We start from the raw sequence: 21,579 nt of genomic DNA on the forward strand, positions 1-21,579 counted from the left end.
TTTCTATGTTAAGACAAAGGAGATCAGATCAATTAAATGTCAGTGTAGGGAAAAATGTTTCCCTTAACTCGTGTCATGTCTTTCATTATGAAAAATCAGTGCACTGAAGGTGAATCATTTGCAAAGTATAAAAAAAAAAAAAGCCACATGAAGCACAATAATATAAGAAAGTGCTTCATCTAAATGTGCGTGACATCATCTCTGTGAGTCAGAATACGCACACATCGTACCTTGTTCTTACATTTATCGCGAACTATCTGAAGTAATTAGTCTGATTTATTTCATTATTTCTTGTGGACAAACCGAGATTTAAACGAGAGGCGACGGGGCGGCGCGCGACGCCCATTGGCCTGAAGCGGGTCACGTGGCCGACGCACGAGCGTGATGCCTGTTTACTACTTCTGCGCTTATATAACCGGGGAACACGCTGTTTTTGCCCATCATTAGCGAATATAATAGAAGGGATTTAGGCCCGAAACGGATCCTTTTTTTTTTGGACGTTTTCCCCTGCAGATCGAAGTGTACTTTTAAATTCGCTGCGCTGTGACTCTCGTGATGATGTAGCTCCGGAAGGGGGTGATGTCAGCGCAGCGGCTCCGCACCGCCAGCGGGACACACTCTCACGGTCTCGCACGCTCTCACACACACACTCTCTCTTCCGGCATAGCCGCGGTGCTGTAATAATTATAGCAGCTAGAAGAGAAGAAGAAGAGGAGCAATAATAATAAAAGCAGGAATTGCTTCCCCTCTTCAGGCTCTTCTGCATCATCATGGACAGCGACGACGAGAACCTGGAGGAGATGGTTGAAGGTACGAGTCGTGCGCCAACTTCTCGCCTCACTCGCGATCATCATCATCATCATGTGCGAAATGCAGCAGCGCCTGAGTCCCGAGCCTGCTGCTGTTCGCGTTTACCGGTGTCTTCTCGCAAAGTTTTTTTTTTTTTTTTTTTTTTTTTTCTCTCTCCCCCCTCCCCTCTCTTGGATTCGTTTCTTTGGTTTAATTCCGGCGTAAAACGCAGGTGATCAGGGGTCCAGCCGCTGCCTTTGGCCGTGGGCCCCGTGTGTGTCTGCGCCGCGCCGCGGACTTTATTTGTGAGCGGAACGGACGCGGACGGAGGAAGGAGGAGTGAGGAGTCCCGTGGTTGGGGGGGGGACTAGTTGACAAGAGCAGTGGAGTGGAGTGGAGTGGGGTAGTGATCACCAGCACTCGGGGACTAGACTACATCACGAGAAACAGTTTGGTAGCGAACATGAACATTCGGGGACTAGTGTAGTGGACAAGAACAGCGGGGTAGTGTGATCGTGATCACCAGCACTCGGAGACTAGTTAACAAAAACAGTTTGGTAGTGAACACTAGCATTTGGGGATTAGTTAAGAAGAACAGTCAGTGGGGTGGTGAACATAAACATTTGGGGACTAGTTAACAAGAGCACTAGGGTAGTGAACACAAGCATTTGGGGATTAGTTAAGAACAGTGAGGTAGGGAACGTGAACATTTGGGGACTAGTTAACAAGAGCACTAGGGTAGTGAACACTAGCATTTGGGGATTAGTTAACAAGAACAGTGAGGTAGGGAGCATGAACATTCAGAGACTAGTTAACAAGAACAGTGGAGTGGGGTAGTGATCACCAGCATTCGGGGACTAGTTGACACAAACATTCAAGGACTTTCACACAAATATTTGGGGACAAATTGACACATAGTGGACTGGTTTAGAAGATTTGAGGACTAGTTAACCAATTGGGGACTGGTTGAGAAGAACACTTGGGGACTAGTTGACACATTCAAGGACTAGTTGAGACAAACATTCGGGGACAAGTTGACACATAGTGGACCGGTTTAGAACATTCAAGGACTAGTTAACCAATTGGGGACTGGTTGACACATTCAAGGACTAGTTGAGACAAACATTCGGGGACAAGTTGACACATAGCGGACCGGTTTAGAACATTCAAGGACTAGTTAACAAACATTTGGGGACTGGTTGACGAGAGCACTGGGAGACGGGTCGTGTTGAGCACGAAAATGTTCCACATAAAGAAACGCTGTAAAATGCTGCCAAGTTGCGCGTTAAAGCCGTTCTCTGTACTCTGCTGTCAACGACGCAACAGCAGTATGAAAAATTGGACGCGACACAACCGCGTGGCTCTGTGGACGTACAGATAGACGCGAGTTTGTCAAACGGCGCTTGTCCCAGAGGGGCGAAACTCCCATTATTGACTCGTTTCCTACTGACCGTTACATTCGTTTAAACGGCTGTACCAGCGTAGCCTCGGCGCGTTACGCACTTTTATTGACGTGAAGATGTATGGCGTTAAATATAAAACGGGAACAATATCAAATGAGAACTGTGTATACGTTTTGAAGGCAGTCTGGACTCGATCCCCCAGTTCTGGATTGAAATGTAATACAGTTTGATGTTAAATTAAAAGTTATAGTTCCTTTGTTGCATCACTGTTTAGTTTAATGTATTGTTTCTTTGTTATGATCGTATTTCTGTACTCGAATGGAAAAGGAGCTTCCTGCTTGACAATATTTGCACAGCAGATCCTACAGAAAGATGCCAGTGGGTGTCATTTAAAGGTTTGTTTTATTTCACATGTGATGGGAGACAAGTTAGAACCTCCTGGTCACCCAGGCAGAGTATTGGAGTCGCTGTTACCTAACACAGATGGGTTAGAGTGTAACACACACACACACACACACTCACACTCACACTCTTCAGTGTTGACAAGCCACTCCTCCCTCCCTCTCTTTTTCATTTAAGTATGTTTGCAAACTCATTCACTTATTTCTTTTTATACCTAATTTCACTTGGCAACATTTATTTTTCTTCTTGTTTATATGTTTCATCACATATTAACGTATGTACTTTTATGCTGCGTGTGTACGTGTGTACAGATGGGTAAATTTCTGCTATTTACATAATGAATGAAAGATGTCACGATCGCTGTTGAACTGGTAAACCCGTAGTATTCATTCCTATACCCAATTCAGACGTCACTAACTGGCCTTGCAAGTGACAGCAAGGCGTGACATAAAAATGAAAGGGACACAATGTAACGCTGCTCAATGTAGCACGAGGTGTAAATATAATTTCTGCTGCGAGTGTGAGAAAGGTGGGGCGGAGCAGCGGCGTGTCCAGGGTGCGGGTCTCCGTGCTCATCGCAGTGAGGTGCGAGGGCTGCGTTCGTATTTCGGGACGTCTTTATGCTCGAAGTCCCCCGTCCGTCACCCTGTCGGCGAACCACGGTGAAGTCGTTCCCGTGTCCCGCCGTCCTCGACGAGGGCAGTTTCACTTTGCGCTTTACGTGACCGTAAAAGATGCCGTGTGCCGTCACACGCGGTCTCCGGCTTGAAATGTTGTTTTGCACGCAGGTGCACCTGCTTCTGAGCAGCGGAACATCTCCACTCTATACACTCGTTGACCCCACTTTCAAGAGCCCAATAAAACATTTATTACTCTTCCTCAATGAACTTGACTGTTGAAATGTAGTCACTGAAAACTGGAGTTTGATTTAGTTAATTAAAATTAATGTGTCGTTTTTTTGGAGGGCAAACGTTTCCTGCATTACCTACTGATGTAAAGGATGTGTTTGTTGTTGTGCAGAAGTTCATTTGGACAAGAATAAGACTTGCTTATTAGCAGGGAGTTATTACCTTAATCTGGTTTATTTATAGTCTCAAATCTGGTTTATTTATAGTCTCATAAATGTCAAAGGGTTCAGGAGGTTGCTTGGCATATTAGACCTCAAGTATAGGACATTGTGTCAATTAAGGAATGTCAAACTCTTTCTTGAGAGCCCTGTGTACCAGGCTTGTTCATAAATAAACAAAACTGCATAATATCCCTTCAGTTTTTTTTTTTTTTAATTTGAAGGCTTACTTGACGGTTCTAGCAGTTTTTCTTTATTTTTACAGAACACAATTTTTTTCATGCATGAAAATGCTTGTATTTAAATAGATAAGGTACTTTTAATTAGATAATCTACTAAGTACACTGTATACGTTTATATGGACGTCTCCTAAATGCTCCACATTGACTCGGTCTCCATGAGGTGCTGCTTCACTGGTGTTTTTGGGAACTATTTCTGTGGCTCTTCAGTTGCGGTTAAAGTCAAAGCGGCTGAAGATGGCCGTTTTATTTGTAATGTATCGTTTCCTCCCACAGCTCAAATCTGTGTTTCGGGTGAATCGACGAATCTGAATCGGACCGCGTGTGCGTGCGTGCGTGTGTGAGATTGGAGGTGGACTGGTGTACCCTGCCTCACACCCTGTGTTTCCAGGATAGGCTCCACACAGATGGATTCTGTTAAAAGTCCTATTTACAGAATCTTTTTACACTTCACCTCTTATTGTTTATGATGTGCACCTTGTGATGTGGATCTCTCCTTAAGAGTATATGCTGTATCTTTCCCCCCACTCCTGAACGCTGGTGCTAGGACCCCTCGACGAAGACGACCTGCCGCACGGCCTGTGCACCATCGCCTACTCTTCGGGCGACCGCTTTGAAGGCCACTTTGTTCACGGAGAGAAGAATGGCAAAGGGAAGTTCTTCTTCTTCGATGGGAGGTGAGGGATTTGGTCATCATACATTTACCTCTAAACCTCTGCAATTTAAACACTTTACTTCTCTCAGCTCGCAACTCACCCTTACTTTGTTTCCGACTTTCTCGATTGTGTCCTTTTGGTTTTTGTTTAATGGTGTTGAACCTTTGAGTGTGATTATTCTCTTCTGGGGATGGTATTGACTTTTCTTGGACCAGCTCTTAATGAATTCAAAGGTTGCACCGTTATCACTATTTACAGACTGCAAAAAAAAAAATGTCTTAGTGGGTTCTACAGTAAATGATTTTTTGTGTACTATATACATTCCAGACACAACCGTTTGAAAGGTCCTTCAAGGTAAATGACACAAGACGTGTAATTTCTCACTTTGCACTTTATTTTAGTGGCATTTTGCAGCACGGTAGTTTGTAGGGAGGTTGCCCGATGCAGCTTGTTAACGGGAGAATGTGGCATTAAAAGGGACCTGTTCTGTTTTGCGTCTCATTGGATTTTGCTCCCAGATGGGATTCATACAGAGCAAAAGAAGCTCTTTGTGAGTTCAGTCGTAAAACGAACGCTAAATGCCATGGCATCGCACATTCATTCTCTAACCAGAATAAATGAGTGGGTTATTTGTGCCCCTTTTTTCTTGTCCCTTCCTGCACTGGTTTTAAATGTTAATACTGATGCCTCTGTTGTACTGTATAATAGTGACATTATTATGCAGTATATAAGCAGAATTAATTAATTTCGTGCTAAAGAGGCTTGTATTAACATTTGCTAATGTCACTCACTGTGTCAGCCAGCATGGTCCCTGTGTCCTGTTCCTTGGATGTTGTGAAACCTCGTGTTTGCACTAGGTCTGAAATCAAGCTTGAAGATGGTGTAATTAATGCCGCTGGATGCAAGCATTGCGGGGACTCCTGAGTATTACATGGCAGAGCGTGACCCGCGTAGATGCCAGGATTGAAACGCTGCGAACCCACCTAGCTCAACATTTTCGCGCTGGCTCGAGGCGCTCGCTCTCGGAGCGGATTGGCGCAGCGCGGTAAAGCGTGTTGCGGATCAGCTCGGAGTTCTGAACCAAGAGTGCCGGTTACATGATATCCACAGACTTATCGCCTCTTTGGTCACCCTTTTTCTTTCTTGCGCTACTGATGTTATTGTCAATGTCATGGAAACACTGCCGTGCCACAATCAGCATAATTCAATCTGCCCGGTGGACTAATGGCCGCTCTGCCTGTGTTTTGTGTTTATTCTCGCCCGGTTCATGGCCCTGTACCTTATGAGTCGTGATCTTATTTGTCCTGTGTGTTTTATGCATCGTGTGCCTGTAACCGATTCATATGGTTTTAAAGCTAGAAGGTTGGTGGGCATGTACTGCATTATTGCGCTGTAAAGGCACCGAATGTTTGGGGTTTTGATTCTCGTGAGAAGGATGATTCGGAAACGGAGATGAGCCTGTGATCAGGGCTTCCTCGTGTCGGTGTCGTCTTTCTCGTGAAGACCACGTGAAGAGCCAGGCAGTAAAGTCAGTGCTTCAAGGCCCCTCGCTGTTAATGAGTATTTAGCAATGCCCCACATTTTTCTTTTGTTTAAAAAATAAAGAAGAAAAATTTGCCACTGGTATGAATAGATGTCTTTGTGTGATTAACTACAGATTGTTTTCCCGTGTCTTGGATGTCCTCCTTTAATAGTTTCTTGGATGCCTCGGGTCTAGTTCAGCTTTGCTTCGTAGCCATGGGGTCAGTGGAAGAACAAATAGATCTCGCATCTGAAAGGCTTGTGGTTCAACTGCTCTATGTGCCTTAATAAAATGGGTAAGAATAGTCATAGTTTCTTATTATCCGTTTACCTGACACTTTTCTCCGAGGCACCTTAATTCGGGGTTTGTATACTTAAATTGTTTATTTGCCAATTTCTACATCTGGGTAATTTGTACTTTGTCAATTCAGGGTACCTTAAGCAAGGGTACCGCGGTAGGAGGTAGGATTTGAACCTTGTCTTTCAGTGGGTTATTTGATTGCATACCAATGACTGTAACCACTATGCCATCTGCTCCCCTTTTAGAGACTAAAACAATCTAGGGATAAAGTCTAGTGAGAGCAGGTGTAAAGAAATGCATTCTTACTCCACCTTTCCTCACAGCACCCTGGAGGGCTTCTACGTGGACGACGCTCTACAAGGCCAGGGGGTGTACACGCACGAGGATGGGGGTGTGCTGCGCGGTACCTACGTGGACGGCGAGCTCAACGGCCCCGCCCAGGAGTACGATGCCGATGGCCGACTCATCTTCAAGGGCCAGTACAAGGACAACAACCGCTGCGGCGTCTGCTGGATCTTCTACCCGGTAAGTTGGAAGTTTTACACAGTACCATTTTGGGACACCATAGCACATCTTTTTCAAAGTGGTTCTTACAGGGAAAAAAATTTAACTATACTCAGCACTGCAAGCTGGTACTTGAAGTACAGGCACTTACCTGCTAAAGCTGAATGAGAGGCAGGAAAAATTGAAATATTATAAGACTTCTATAAGCTAATAGCTGCTTTGGATTTGCTCAACACCTGTATGATTTTTGAGGTTACTTGTAATGTATGTGTATGTGTAAATTTGTCAAAGCACATGAGAAGTGTCTTAGGTGTAGTCAATGTCCAACTGACTCTAGGTACTTTTATTGGTCATACCTTTGTGCAAAGATAAATATTAATTTTCATCTACAATTTTCTGTTATAGTTGCGAGAGCAAAAGGCAGCGTCACTGTATCCGCTTTTATCACATGTTCTGCTGTAAGTCCCCTCGTACTAATGAGCTGTCTGGAAATGCAGTACCTCATTATCCCGACCAGTAGCTCTGCGTCATATACACATTCTTTGACTATGTGCGAGATTATAGAAAATGCTTACGAGTGACGGTTGTAATGCGACTCTGGTTTTGGGACGCGTGTGTTTTGAGACGCCGCTGCCTTCCCCCAAACGCAGGACGGTGGCAGCGTTGTGGGCGAGGTGAACGAGGAGGGCGAGATGACGGGCAACAAAATAGCGTACGTCTACCCTGACCACCGCACGGCGCTCTACGGTAGCTTCGTGGAGGGCGAGCTGATCGAGGCCAGACTGGCTGTGTTGTCGTCGGAGGAGAACGGCCGACCGCACTTCGACGTCGTCCCAGACCGTGAGTCCCGTTGCGCTTCGCTCTGCTGGCGGCAGGAAAAGAAAATAAAGGGCTTCCCATCAGTTGTTTCTCACCCGCAAAAATAGGACAAGGGAGTTGCTGCCATTAGGGTTCTTAGAGTTCTTTATGATGAATTGGCCTGCTGTTTTAGCTACATGCAGCAGCATGTGGAGGCTGGAGCTGATATAACTCTGTGCTCCCTGCAGGCCCCGTCTATGCCTACGACAGGTCAACGTCCACCTGCATCGCCACTCACACCTTGCTGCCTGATCCCTACGAGTCACAGCGGTACCCCCTCTCTCATCCTGTTCAAAACCCCTTTGTTACCTAAGGTTATGAAGTGTTAAAGTTACTCTTCTCTATACTGAGGCATGTCGTTGATTAGAAGTGCATGTTTCATACGAGTTGCTCAGTCGTAGGTTGTTTGTACAGATGAGACAACGTCCCAGACTTGCAGTTGCTCTAAAGGGCTCTAAAGATAAGGGTGTTGGAACACTAGCAGCAGAAAATTTTTAAGCATGCATTTCTCTGGAGTCTAATCTCACTTGTCTGGAATTTACAAACACAAGTGGTGCTTTGCCATTGACTGAAATCATGATGCAGCCTTTCTTCTCATGTCTCAAGCAGGTCTTCTGCTTGGGCATAAAGTGCATCTATATATCTGATTAAAAACATCATATTTTTCACAAAAAGCTCTTAAGACATTTTTTTGCAACACATGTTCTGCATAAACACACTTGTATGATTGAGAGAAATCGTTGGCCAAAGGTTGGTGCTCCAGTGCCTGGGTGGACCTTTTCACTCAGAAACGCACGTCAAACGGCGAAGAGTTTAGCAGTGTGTTGTGGGAACTCTGGTACAACAACCTGTCATTCCAACTCTTTGGCCTCCCGCTCTGTGGTCCCGTAAGGACTATCCATATTACTCTGCAATCGCACTGCATCTCGAGCAGCTTTGCAGCAAAATGTAGGTAAAAGCTTTCGGCGTAATAATGCTTTGTCCCCTTAACTGGAGGAAACTTTTTTTTTTTTAGTTTTGAGACCGAAGCCCTGTGTTTTTTTTTTTTTTTTTTTGAATACTGTCTGAAAGCTTTGCTCTGTTCAGAGATGACTCTCTCAGCACTTTTATTTGTTTTTATTCTGTTATCAGCAGAAAGTAGTCATAAGAAGGCGCATCTTTTCCGAAGGTCGATACTGACGTTGAGTTCATCAGAAATCATTTTTCTGTGGATTTCTTCATTTTTGTGAGAGTGTTGTGTTGCACACCCTTTTAAAGGAGGGTACAAACACAGTGTGACTGGAGAACATTGAAGTAGCGGTTGTGTCACCCGCAGGGTCTACGTGGCGGAATCTTTAATCTCAGGGGCTGGAGAAGGGCTCTTCGCCAAGATTGACGCGGAGCCCAACACGGTGATGGCGTTCTACAACGGGGTCCGCATCACGCACACGGAGGTGAGAGACACTCGGGCTATGACTCATTTTGTGCAAAGGTCTTCTGTCACTGGTTGAGCTTTGACACACAAGTATTTCACAGTGAAATGTCAATCCGTTAGGTTGACAGCAGGGACTGGTCTCTCAACGGCAACACAATATCCTTGGACGAAGACACCGTGATCGATGTCCCTGAACCCTTCAACGACATTAAGAAGTACTGTGCCTCGCTGGGGCACAAAGCAAACCACTCCTTCACTCCCAACTGCATCTACGACCCGTGAGTGTCAATCAAGGCAGGAGGCCATGGATTTACCACGGTGAAAGGCTTTTCCTTTGACGCAGGGTTCGTGCCTCACGCCTTTTCTGAATGCGTGGTGCCTTCCTTGCAGGTTTGTCCACCCCCGCTTCGGGGCCATCAAGTGCGTGCGCACGACGCGAGCCGTGCAGCAGGATGAGGAGCTGACCGTGGCCTATGGGTATGACCACACGCCCTCAGGGAAGAGTGGGCCCGAGGCTCCCGACTGGTACAAGCAGGAGCTGCGGGCTTTCCAGGCCGGGCGAGTGGCCCAGCCGCAGTGAGAACCGCGTGGCTTCCCAACCCCAGCTCCCATTACCCCCCCTCACCCCCGGCACAGCTGCACCAGGGACTAATGCGCCACAGGCCACAATTACCAGTACACAGACACGCAGCCCAGGAACTATGCACTACAGACCAACCAGGGATCCACATTGCCTGCAGCTCCTCCCACCCACCGGCTAACGTGTTAGCAGTGCGGGGTGAAAAGTTTATTTCTTGAACTCACATGACGTTGCAGTCTTGCAGTATGCCTTCTCTGCCATTAACCCCACCCCCCCCTTTGTGTGCATGCATATTACATTTAAAATAGTTCTGTGCAACTACCGCGCTACACCTGAGTTCTACTGATATATTTTACTGACACTCTGAAGATTCCTGAACCCAGGCGTTCGAAATGACGTAAGACAACTTCTCACCTTCTAACCGGTAGAAATGCTGTGCCGTTGCAGTAAAACAGTACGTGTGTCTACATCCTCTTCACTGGTGCAAATATTTGGTGTGTTGTACACTTTACCAGTATTCCCTTTCTGGGGTTTGAACATGGACCCGCCGGTATTGAGCGTATTTCACGCGTCAGGAATCGTTTGCCTGTTTAACACAACCTCCAAATATTCAGTTCAGAGATCATTTCCTTGAGGAAAGCGGTATGCCTGGATGAAGGAACAAGTGTACTGTTATGTTTCCAGCAGTCTACCATCTCTTATTGGTGTCTGAAGAGATTTCTAAAAGCCGCTGTTGAAAGACAACTTTCAGACACAGGGTTTGCACCCTTCTGTGCATGTGATCTTGTTTTGACTTATGAAGTGTGAATTGAATATCATGCTACATTGGCTTAGGTGCACTGTCAGTTATGTCATTGTATAGTGAATAAGAATAGAGCTTAATATTTACTATTAGGCTTGCTTAAATTTTAACCTAAAATATTTGTATCAGTGTAATGATATCTTAGTATTTACCTCCAAGAGATTTAAAAAAAAAAAAAAAAAAAATTGCTTAGCACAATTTGAATGTAAAATAATCAGGGCTGCAATTTCTGCAGTTTAATTCCCTTAAAACAGGAATATCAAAGGAAGAGTATTTTATTTATTACATATGTGAACTGCGCGAGTAAGAGAGCTAAAAAGATGGATAAACAGATGGTGTTAGTGCAGGTTGGTGTCATGAGGTTTTGGTGTAAGTGCATGCTGTCTAAAAGCAATTGCAAGCCAGGAGAATTTACATTTCATCCATGTTTTTTTTTTTTTTTTTTAGGGCCATTGTCATGAAGGATGCTTTGCAGAAACATGATGTGGCACTAAACTTTTGGACTAAACCTATTAGTTTCACTTTCAATGCAGAAAAAAAAAAGAATAGTTTGTATTTCAAATTATTATGAAGGAGTTAAAAGTGTATGGGCAGTTCAAGTCAGCTATCCCGATCAAAATGATAGATGCCATCATGTGCTGTCAAAATCACTCACATTTTTTTCATAATTTGTAATAGGAAAATAGTTGTACACCAGTATAACTTTTTATGAAAAACTGAAAATATCATTAGATGGGGATTGGCTCCCAGTCCTGTTCCGCTGCAATAGAAGATTTATGGTGAGGTTGACCTCAGGTCACTTGATGGATACCTGAACTGTCCTGGTCACAGGTAGAGTGAATATTGATAAGCAGAAGGATAACAAAGACTGAGTTACGGACTTCCCGAACTGCAAAATCCCTCTATCTGACACGCGCATCAAACGGCGAACTAAATGCGGTTAAACCGACTGACCATCAATCTTATTTATAAAAAAAGGCCTCAACTCAGCGGTCTCTCTGTAACTTGAGTGGGGGTATCGCCTTGCAGTTAAACTTAGAGCTTACTTAACGTGTTTAGCTTTCAAAGGGAAGTCTGGCTTAAAAATCAAATGCATGCCAAATGCAGATTTTCTTTGGGAGGAAAGACAGGTTGTTCAAGATAAACAGGAATATGCAATTTTAAAAAAAAATAGTAAATTACATGTTATTGTGCTTGCACTTATGTCTGTATTTATTTGAACACTGCTTTTGCGTGCATATAACATAGGTCAAGTATTTCGTAATTTATTGAATAAACAGTTACTCACTAGTTTTGAAAAAATCAGTTCAAGAATATTGTTGGAATTTGAGAAGTTCTGTTAGAACAGGCCTTTTTAGATTCAGTCAAAAGGTAAACCACATGTAGCAATAACATGAAGGATGTTGTATTATGTCTTTTTTTTTTTTTTTTTTTAATTTAAATTTTGTCACTACCACACACACTATATGAGGAACCCTTAATACCACTGAAGAATTTTGATTAATTTTCATACTCGGAGTTACTCAGGACGCCAGTGATACCGTCATGATACTTGTTAAACTGGTGTGAAATTATGGTACTAATTTTCATTAATACCAATTAGGCAAGTGCACTGCACTTTTTTTCTATTAAGTAGTGTTTTAGCAATACAATCTCTGAAACGGGCAGTGTAACCGCAAAACAAAATTTTGTGTTCTAGTCGGTGAGTCACCACCACAAATGGTCATGGAATTTCATCTTATATACGTACTTGTCCTTCAGCTGAGATGAAGTGTGTGTTATACAGAAATGCCATTTGATACCTGGGAAGGTGGACATGGCCCCTGCACAAAATACCATGTTGATGGCACTGAGTATTCCCGAGTACCACTCATACTGAGGCTGTACTGTACATGAACATCAGAAAGTGCAAACACTGATTCTGGTTAAATGTTGACGTGTCTGAGACATTCCGGGATTTTCAAAGCAATGGGTTTAAGTATGTTATGGATAAGTATGGGATGTGTGTTTTTATTTTCTTTCAAGGAAGCCAATGACTTTCACAACTGAGAAGAGCTGTCGGGTCCACTTAAGCGGATTTACTGTACGTATCGATGTGAACACTTGTTTGGTCATGTGGCGATGACATTTTTAAACCATCAGGTAGTGACAAATTCTAATATTATTTACAGACAAAGCAAAACGGTGCTACGGTAGAGGCTGTTCTAGGAGGTGGGCGTTGAGAAAGTCCTGCTGAACGGATGCAGGACAGTCTCATGCATTGTCCTGAATTGGGACGCAGGGTCAATTGCAGTCATTGTCCTGCTCAATTGGGACGCCTATGATTTGTGGCTGTCTTTACCAAGATTTACAAACCTTCGGTGTGTGGGTTTTTATCTGTGCATGATCAAACAGGTGAGCCTGTGAGGTGACTGTTTACAAGACTTGTTAGCGGAATGACTGTGTGAGGAAGTGTGGTGAATGTGTATTTTTACTACTACATGTGTAGATGCAAGTGTAAAAGACCTGTTTAAACTGGCAACAGGAAGCCTTTAAAACAAGGTGTGTTTGGGATGACTCTCTTGTACTATATTCCAGTATGTAATAAAGTAATAATTACAATGCCATTCAGGTGTGACGTTTCCGTTTTATAAATTCCTCAAAAAAGTCAACAAAATACAACACACAATTTCAACCAATTTGTACTGAAATTATTTTGATTTTCTTTTTGTATGACAATACAAATTATTTGCAATTAATTTGGTTGCAAAGATTAACATTGGCTGAAAACGCTGGTTTCTACAGTTTACATAGGACAACCGTAATGTATCCTACACGGAAAGAGTTAATAGCAGGCCACGCCCCCCGCACACCTGTACAGGCAGGTTAATCGATCCCCGAGCACCGAAGTGCATCACACCTGCTGCCAGTAAACAAACAAAGGAAGGAAGGGACCTGCGCGTTTTCGCTGAAAAGACGAGGTTCGTTACATGATGATGTTTGTAAAGTTAAAAAATGTAAAAGTTTTTTAAAAAAAAAAGCCGCAGGCTAGAAGTGCGTTTGTTCTTTGTACCGGTACAGGTAATTTACTCAACAGAAAGGGTTCGTTAACGGTTACAGGTTCTTTTAGTACTGACTGAGTCTCGGGGTCCTCACTGCTTTCAAGAGCTGGGCTGCTACTTTTCTGGAAAGAACCAAACCATAAAACATCTATTTTCACGTTGAAATGCACTTTCCGTTGGAAGGGGGTCTCCCGCCGACAGCCGAACGCAGCGAGTGTTTCAGAAACATACGGCAAGGAAGGGTGTGTCACGTAGCGACACCAGGCCGGATGAACAAGTGAAAAACGGAGTGGAGCGAATAATATGAGCTCGTACGTGTCAAAAAAAAAAAAAACACAATTTTGTAAGGGAAGCCCGAGCCGCTCCATTCAGGTAATTCATGTACCTCAGCTGAGCTGTTACTTCCCCTTCAGTTGGTGTGTTTTGCGCTTCAGCTCCTCTAAGTGGCTCCAAATTAATCCCAATAAATTAGCTTTATTTATTTTTTAACTGAATGAAGTACAACGAGGTGTTTTAAAATGACAGCCTTAATATTTACTGTTTACTGTCAACATGGGGGTTTTCGCGTGATGGAAAAAAAAAATGCAGAACGACGTGCTGCTCAATAATTAACATTTTCCGGCTGGTTCCTTAAGGGCGGGGCCATTTTTACTCTATCAGTTCAGGGTAAAATGCCGTGGTAAAGGGTAGGAGAGGTGGGATTCGAACCTGAAGCCGTTCCGTCCATTTCGGCCGCATTTGTTCTGCTGAAGAAGCGGTTCGTTCCATAAAAGGCGGAGGCGCGCGACGGAGCGACCTCGTGGCGGGCCGACACACCGCGAGCTCGTCCGCACGTGCTGCTGACGTCTTACCTCAAGTTTCGGGAATGTTCAGAAAAACAGAAAGTGTTGAGGTCGCGAACGGGCTTCTGGAAGTTTTCTGAAGTTACTGTGCTGGGGGGGGGTATTTATTATTTCTATAAATATTAATGGGAAATATTAATTTGCATTGAACGCACGGCTTAGGAGACGCTTTAGCTTCTTCACCTTTTACGCACCGCGGACCCTGGAGCCCCTAAGTTTCAGAGCAACGTGTTTAAATGCACAAAATAAATACAAACGATGACAAAGAAAGGAAACCAGTTATAGTGACATACAATTAAATACTGTAATTAAAAAACCAAACAAATTTGTGATACTGTAATATATGTGCTTCTTTATTAACGCATTAAGACAAAATATAGGCGTGTAAATTCTCTTTTTAAAATGTGTCAGTGTGAAGGCTGTTGCTCGACTTAAATAAGAACATTAAACTGAAGGAAAATTAATTTCAGGCTGGTGGAAAATATAAGTTGGTGGGGGGGGGGGGAAAGGTGAATGTTTTCACGTCCTGAAGTTTACGGACCTCCTGAAATGTGGTTTAATGGCACAGCAGCACACATGAGGGCTGGAGCCTTTATTGTCTTTACAATGACCTGCTTTGATTGTACTCTGATACATGCTGTATAATAGGACGGGTCCCTTTACTTCGGTTTCGCTGAGAACGATCACACAGGTTGTGCTCCTCGGTGCCCGTATCGTACGCTGAGGTTCTGTTTCGGTTCTGAGCAGGGTGACGCTGAGCATTGTCTCCAAAGTCCACATTTCTGTCTCCTTAGGTGGCAGATAGAGGTTATGATTTGGATAAACCAGCCTGCAACTGTGGAGAGGAAAACAAAAATCAAAAAGCTTCCAGGTGTGAAGAAGGGGAGAACAAGAAGCATCTGTGGGGGTTGGCCAGAGCTAGGCAGGGGACTCTCGCCCTGCTCTCGTACAACAGCGTGACCTGTTGTCTCAGTATCTTGAGTTTATTGCCCCCTATGTGGAAAGGTGCTCAAGCCGTGCCGTTGGGCACAACTAATGCAAGTGCTGTTGCGTGTGGCTTCTCGCACGCTGCGTTACAGGAGTGCGGCGTGATATTGAGACCGTGTCGGCCGGGCGAAGAAGAGCTCATGGACCGCTACAGGTACTTCATCTTCAACCAGCGCAGCATGGTGGTGCTCGGCGTCCTGCAGATGGCCTGCGCGGGTCTCTGCGTGGTCTGTGGCTTCATGGACGCCGCCTTCCGGAAGAACACGACCCTGAGCAGCACCAGGGCGCCACTGTGGGCGGGGATGGTAAGAGCCAGTGGTGGACCAGAGCGAACATCTGTATGGGGTGCTTCTCATGTTTACACACGGCAAAGGTCTTCGAGTGGTTACAGTAGGGCGGCACAGTGGCGCAGCAGTTAGTGCTCGTGTCTCACGGCACCTAGAACCTGCGGGAGGACGTGGGTTTGATCCCCCGTTCGGTCAGTGTGTTTGCACGTTCTCCCCGTGTCTGTGCGGGTTCCCTCCCACAGTGCAATACTCGTGTGTCAGGTGGATTGGTGACTCTGCATTGCCCATAGTGTGTGTGTGTGTGTGTGCGTTCGTTCGTTCATTACTCTGCTGTATAGATGGGTGAATGATTGTTGGGAGTTCACTGTAATAACGGTCTCAGATAAATATTACATAATTACATCATTGTTTTTTTTTTTTGTTTTTTTTTTTTGTGCAGTGTTTCTATTGTCTTTGTCCATAGTCTGTGGAGAAACATTAAGGAAGATTTTCATGATACATGTACATGGTACTTGTATCTATGATAATAAACTTGAAACTTAATTTTCGCTCCAAGTTGCTTCGGACAAAATCGTCTGCCGAATGAATACACGTATTAAATGTAATTTTATAATAGTTATTGGACGCAGTTGTTACTTTTTCAGAAGAGCCGCTTCCCAAAACCTGCCCAGCATTAAGATCATCATAGCTCACCTGACTTTGCCAGCTGCCCTCCTTTGTTGCGCTTTTTGTTTTTTTTGTTTTTTTTTAAAAAATGAAATACACCCTAGTGCAGTTTTGTAGCCGAACACTTATCCTTTCCAGATAATGGCTCTTCCGGGGGTCCTGGCCTTATTTTCTTCCCAGAGGAAGAACCCAACACTGGTAAGCGCAGAAATAAAATTATATTGATAAGGCTCGACGTGTACAATTTGAAAAGGTGAAAATGTACATTGTGAAAAAATATCCCCAATATTAACATTCAATATCTGCAGTATTAACATTTTGGTGGAACTGAAATTGTTGTGAATATTTTTTGGCTTAATCTTTATACATACAATTAAGTAACTGCACAAGAAAATTAGATTTACTGCACAGTACGGTTACTTTTAGGTTTGCTTTTAGATTTGTCTTCCCAAGTCTTTAACTTGACAATGTAAAGAGCTCCATCTGCACTGTGGAAAAGCTCCACTTGCTCTGGCGGCTGGACAATCTGTAAGCCGATGGTAGAGAGAGCAGGCGGCGGTGTCTCGGCGTACAGCGCCGTAGGTCGACGCTCGAACCCTCCGCAGACTGCGGCGCTCTCTCCAGGTGAACACCACGATCGCCGTGTCCGTGCTGTCCTGCTTCACCACCCTCATCGTGGCCGTCTACGCCATCCTGACCCTGAGCTACGGCGAGGATGATGACGAGCTCTTCCATCCCAGTCACCTCGAGATCCCTAAGGCGGTAAGGTCTGCTGAGATGTTCATGTGGGGGTGAAATGCCCCCCCCCCCCGGGAGAACGAGTCACTGTTCAAACAGTCTACAGGTGGTCCTTGACGTAGCACATATGCGACTCAGAACCAGCCGGCCTTAAAACAGCCATCCCTTTACACTGTTATATTACATATACCCTTCTCTGTCGTCTCTGAGTACCAATGTAACTGGAACCGCTCCGTGTGCTCGCACCGTGTTTCTTTTTCACTGCTCTCTGTCAGTGACCGCGTTTTACTTTCAAACATCTTGTATTCACGGTCCCATTCATCCCAATGCTTTTATTTACAACGTCTAGCAAGTGGAAAAAGTGAGCGTTCTGAAAAGAGAAAGCAAAAGGGAGTTTAAGATGTAGAAATGAAACTGAACATAGTGTGGCATGAAAAACACAATTATATTGTACTGTATTTATAATATTCTAAATTGGTGGTATTTGATCACGAACAATGTATGAAATAAATGGAAACGAAATAAAGTACGATAATACAACACAGCATTCGTGCATGGTAATTGTTCATATGTCCTTATGCTTTATATAACACTGCAGAAAGAGGTGTGTGTGTGTGTGTGTGTGTGTGTGTGTGTGTGTGTGTGTGTGTGTGTGTGTCTCTCTCAGAGAGAGAGAGAGAGAGAGAGACACTTTCCACCAGGAAAAACTATGTTTGTGGCACCACACAAAATCCTGGAGCGGGACAAAGTTTCCTTCCCAGTGGGTGCAGCTGCTAATGATCGTCTGTCTGGGTCACATGGACCGGGTGTGTTTTCCCAGCAGGTCGGGGTGTGAGCGCGCTGGTGTGTTTCTGTCCTCCACAGAAGTTCATCTTGAGCCGGATGGTGAAGGGGGCCAACGCCACCATGCTGCTGTCGTCCTGTGGGAGCATCCTGCTGTGCGTAGTCATCGCCCTCGTGGGCTGCCGCAGCCTACCTGCCTGCGGGTGCTATGACAGTACCACGGGGATGGTGAGACCTCTGCCCCGCCCCCTCCAGACACACACACACACACACACACACACACACACACACACACACACACACACACACACACACACACACACACACACACTGGACCTAGAGTTCTGCCCTCAGTGCTGTGCTGCTTGTTTCCCCCTCACCTCCACCCCCTGCAGGTGCTCTCCTCAGCCAGGTGGAACTGTGGGAGAGACCACACTGCTAACGTAGTGGTTCCCAAACCTGTGGTCATGACCCAAATGGTCTTGAGATTAACTATTTGTGCTATGAGGGTGTGACTTCACTGGCACAATATGAAAGATTATTGAAATGGTGACTGAAGTGGCTAATTTGGGGCGAATACAGCATCGGTGTACACTTAATATAATGGAATGAATGTAGTGGGGCGCACCCACAGAACGCAACAGTACTGCGGTAGCCACCGAGAAAGTGTTTCGTTGTATAGTACTTACAGTATTTTCGTGTACATTTATTCTTAACACTCGGAAAATCATTGCGGGAAATTAATGTAGTAAAACTATAAGGACAAATGGAGCTTTTCATGAGCAGTGCATGTAGCAGCGTTCCGGGGAGTGAGGAAAGCGGTTAAGGAATGGCACCCCCGCTTTGTCACCAAGTGCGCCCCAGCTGACAGCGAACAGCTCACATCATCTCAGTGTGCAATATGAGAAAGAAAAAGACGACTCTCCTCCAATGGCTTTGTTTTGTGCCCTTTTCCCATGCTGCCCTGGTGCTGGTGACAGAGCAACGTTGGGTTTAAACCAAGTTTAAGGGATTTAGTGCTTAACAGCGTGTCACTCTGGTTTGTGGCAGGAGGCCCTGGTTTCCCAGGACGTGTCCAGTGTGCAGACGGAGTTGAGCTGCACGTGGAAAGGTAGGCGGGGCTTGTGGTTAAGGAACCGGGTCCCTCTAAAGGGATACCGGTTAAAATCTGACTCGTTTCAAAGATAAAGTCACTGTTGAATTTACATTTTCATTTAGCTGATGCTTTTCTCCAAAGTGACATCCAGCGATCATCGTAAGACCTTTATCCAAGGTGACTTACAACGTTAGATACTCTGCAGGGAATTTAGATTCCCTAGTTCAGCCGAGGGCGCAGTAGGGCAGTGGGTTTGGCCGGGTCCCACTTGGGGTGCCTTGCAACGGACTGGTGTGTGTGTGTGTGTGTGGTTCAGCCAAAATGCCTTGCAAAGGAAACCCCTGTAAAATAAGCACATCTGTGTCTCCACTCAGACTGATGGGGATTCAAAGCCCACATCTACACACAGCCCAGGGGCGGTGCGGCACCAGGGCTACCCGCTGAGCCACCGTTCCCCCAGTCGGGTACATCTCGGTTCACGGAGGCCCCTGTGCTCCTGACAAACTGCTCTTTATTGAGTGGAAATAGCACAGAAATTTCTTAGTAAATCACTTCTTTTGCCTGAGGAAAGTTTTCAGCTGTTTGAAACTGAGCCCATCCTTTCAAATGTGTTTCGGCGAACAAGGCAGTGAGCTGATCGAGTTTTAAAAAAAAAAAAAAAAACTGTAGGAGTTGATATATCATCTTGCTATGCAAGTCCTGTATGTTTTTCCAAGTAGATGTTAATTTGAATTTGTTTGCTCTTTGGGTTACTTTTTGTCTGTGTGTGTGTTGCATTGCAGTGTATCTAACACTACGTAGCCTTGGAGGGAGGTGTTAGTTTGGAGAAAGGCACCCATTAACTGAATGCAGTGTAAGCGGCAGATGAATGACTCAACGTGTTCCGTCAGTGGCCTCCCGTAACTGCTGTTCTACACTCTGCCAGCAGGAGGCGATGACAGGCTCTTCAACTCCCCAGTGCGTGGAGAGCGGTGGTGGCGGCGGGAGGAGGAGCAGGAGGAAGAGGACCCTTCTAAACCCCCTCCTTACATCAGGCTGGCCTGAACGAACTCTCACACGTAAAAATTAACATACGCTTTCCGAAACTTTCATGGGACCGGGAGAACTGTTTTATATAACCTCCAGAAAGATGCCAAAGAAACGTACAGGACTGATTTTTCTATTTGTTGTTCTTGGAATTTTATTACATTTACCTTGAATGAGGTTTTTTTATTAAAGCAAATCAATACCTGCATTTTTAGCTATTTTGACATACGGGGAAATTTTTTACAATTGTTCCAGTGTGGACTGCAACTGGGGGGAATTTGGGTGAGTAGTCAGACGACATAGTGCAATATATGTACACGCTGTACATAACTTCACAGATGAAAGTTGCCGCAGCAGGTACCTGAGTGAGGGAGATTCTCATTGCGTGGCTGGAACGGCCTTGTCATTCGTATTTCAACATTTCAATCATTCCTATGATGTGGTTGGCTGTTCAATCTGACAATTTTTTTTTTTTTGGATATGACTTTTGTACTCTTACAGGATTTTAGTAACCAAGTCATTTCTGGAGGGACATTAACACTCTTGAGTGGACAGAGCAGAATCTCTGGTTTGTTGAGAGCTTTTCCAAGACCTACAGCCAAAGACATTCTTCACGCATTTTTCTGAGCCGATGACGACTTCTTGACTGAAAAAGTCCCAGAGAGGCATTTCCTGTTCTGCTCTACGCAATTCTAACCCTTTTCATGCGTTACAAGGAAATGATGCCACTTGGACTTAGCATTTCGCCAGAACGTCCCTCAGTGCTCCGCGCTGGCAGCTACGCGGCTCTCCTCTGACCTTTTAGGTTTGCGCAGGATCTTCGGACCATCAGAGGTCACCGCCCAAGCATCAGCAAGGTCACGCCTCCACAAAACAAACCTACTTTGTCTTATGTAGGATAAAAGTTTAATCATGCTTGGCCCCAGTGTGGAGGTCATATAAGCAAACTGGGTTAACATAGGTGATTTTTCTTCCCTCTTCCTTCTAAGCTCATATGGAATGGGGGAGAGGGTGTCCTGAGTCTTTTTTTTTAAAAAAACTTACTAAAAAGTGATTTAACAGCTCATAATGCTGAAGCCCTGAAATAAAATGCAAAATTTTTAAAAGCCCCGTTACTCTACTGCAGCATTAAACTGCCAAGCGTCAACTCAAGATGCTGATGTTGCATAACGAGCTGGAGGTACAAGGATAGAGACAGTAAGCAACAGCTTTATAAGCCCAAAAACATCAACCTTGTGTGCAAAAAGACACAAACAATAGACGATCCCAGGGTATCTTTATGCGCAAAATACATATCCATAGGATCAATACAATATTCAGACAGGGCTGATGCCCCATCCATGCATCACTTAAAATCTACTTTTGCCCCTAATGTACAGTAACTGAGATTTTACTTTGTGAACTTCTCTCCTTGGCTGATTCTGCACTTATTCCTGAGTTTTTCAAACTATTCCCAAGTTCTTGCAAAATGTTGAGCCCTTAAACACGTTTAAAGGCATAGTCCAGTAGTATGTTTTCACTGTGCAATCAGTTCGGGACTTTTGATAAAAAGCAATTCTGTACTAAACGCGTTGGACT

At 44.6% G+C, this 21,579-nt stretch overlaps 2 protein-coding genes across 5 annotated transcripts; both read left to right on the forward strand.

Moving 5' to 3' along the window:
- Window positions 1–356: 356 nt before the first annotated feature.
- Window positions 357–11,078, forward strand: setd7 (SET domain containing 7, histone lysine methyltransferase). Of its 2 annotated transcripts, XM_018746269.2 has the most exons (9): window positions 357–810; window positions 4,447–4,576; window positions 4,883–4,909; window positions 6,701–6,902; window positions 7,532–7,721; window positions 7,928–8,009; window positions 9,055–9,172; window positions 9,274–9,431; window positions 9,544–11,078. In XM_018746269.2, exons 1-9 carry the CDS (start codon window positions 771–773, stop codon window positions 9,731–9,733), a joined length of 1,137 nt encoding a protein of 378 aa, XP_018601785.1. In that variant the 5' UTR covers window positions 357–770; the 3' UTR covers window positions 9,734–11,078. The 2 variants fall into 2 exon arrangements, with proteins under 2 accessions (XP_018601785.1, XP_018601786.1); XM_018746270.2 differs by lacking the exon at window positions 4,883–4,909 and having other exon boundaries at window positions 358–810.
- Window positions 11,079–13,190: 2,112 nt separating this feature from the next.
- LOC108930831 (uncharacterized) lies at window positions 13,191–20,124 on the forward strand. Of its 3 annotated transcripts, none has more exons than XM_018746275.2 (7): window positions 13,191–13,495; window positions 15,498–15,710; window positions 16,497–16,556; window positions 16,983–17,120; window positions 17,961–18,107; window positions 18,930–18,990; window positions 19,901–20,124. In XM_018746275.2, the coding sequence occupies exons 2-7, from the start codon at window positions 15,546–15,548 to the stop codon at window positions 20,017–20,019; spliced, it is 690 nt and encodes a 229-aa protein (XP_018601791.2). In that variant the 5' UTR covers window positions 13,191–13,495; window positions 15,498–15,545; the 3' UTR covers window positions 20,020–20,124. The 3 variants fall into 3 exon arrangements, with proteins under 3 accessions (XP_018601791.2, XP_029107658.1, XP_018601792.2); XM_029251825.1 differs by having other exon boundaries at window positions 19,904–20,099; XM_018746276.2 differs by lacking the exon at window positions 13,191–13,495 and adding an exon at window positions 14,795–15,289.
- Window positions 20,125–21,579: the final 1,455 nt, after the last annotated feature.

This window comes from Scleropages formosus, chromosome 5 (assembly GCF_900964775.1).
Source record: "Scleropages formosus chromosome 5, fSclFor1.1, whole genome shotgun sequence".
Classification (NCBI taxonomy): domain Eukaryota; kingdom Metazoa; phylum Chordata; class Actinopteri; order Osteoglossiformes; family Osteoglossidae; genus Scleropages; species Scleropages formosus.

Coding starts and splice junctions, on each gene's coding strand:
- setd7 (XM_018746269.2), top strand. CDS start 771: ATGGACAGCGACGACGAGAACCTGGAGGAGATGGTTGAAG. Junction 811..4,446: donor CCTGGAGGAGATGGTTGAAG/GTACGAGTCGTG, acceptor CGCTGGTGCTAG/GACCCCTCGACGAAGACGAC. Junction 4,577..4,882: donor TTCTTCTTCTTCGATGGGAG/GTGAGGGATTTG, acceptor TATACATTCCAG/ACACAACCGTTTGAAAGGTC.
- LOC108930831 (XM_018746275.2), top strand. CDS start 15,546: ATGGACCGCTACAGGTACTTCATCTTCAACCAGCGCAGCATGGTGGTG. Junction 17,121..17,960: donor ACCTCGAGATCCCTAAGGCG/GTAAGGTCTGCT, acceptor TGTCCTCCACAG/AAGTTCATCTTGAGCCGGAT. Junction 18,991..19,900: donor GTTGAGCTGCACGTGGAAAG/GTAGGCGGGGCT, acceptor ACACTCTGCCAG/CAGGAGGCGATGACAGGCTC.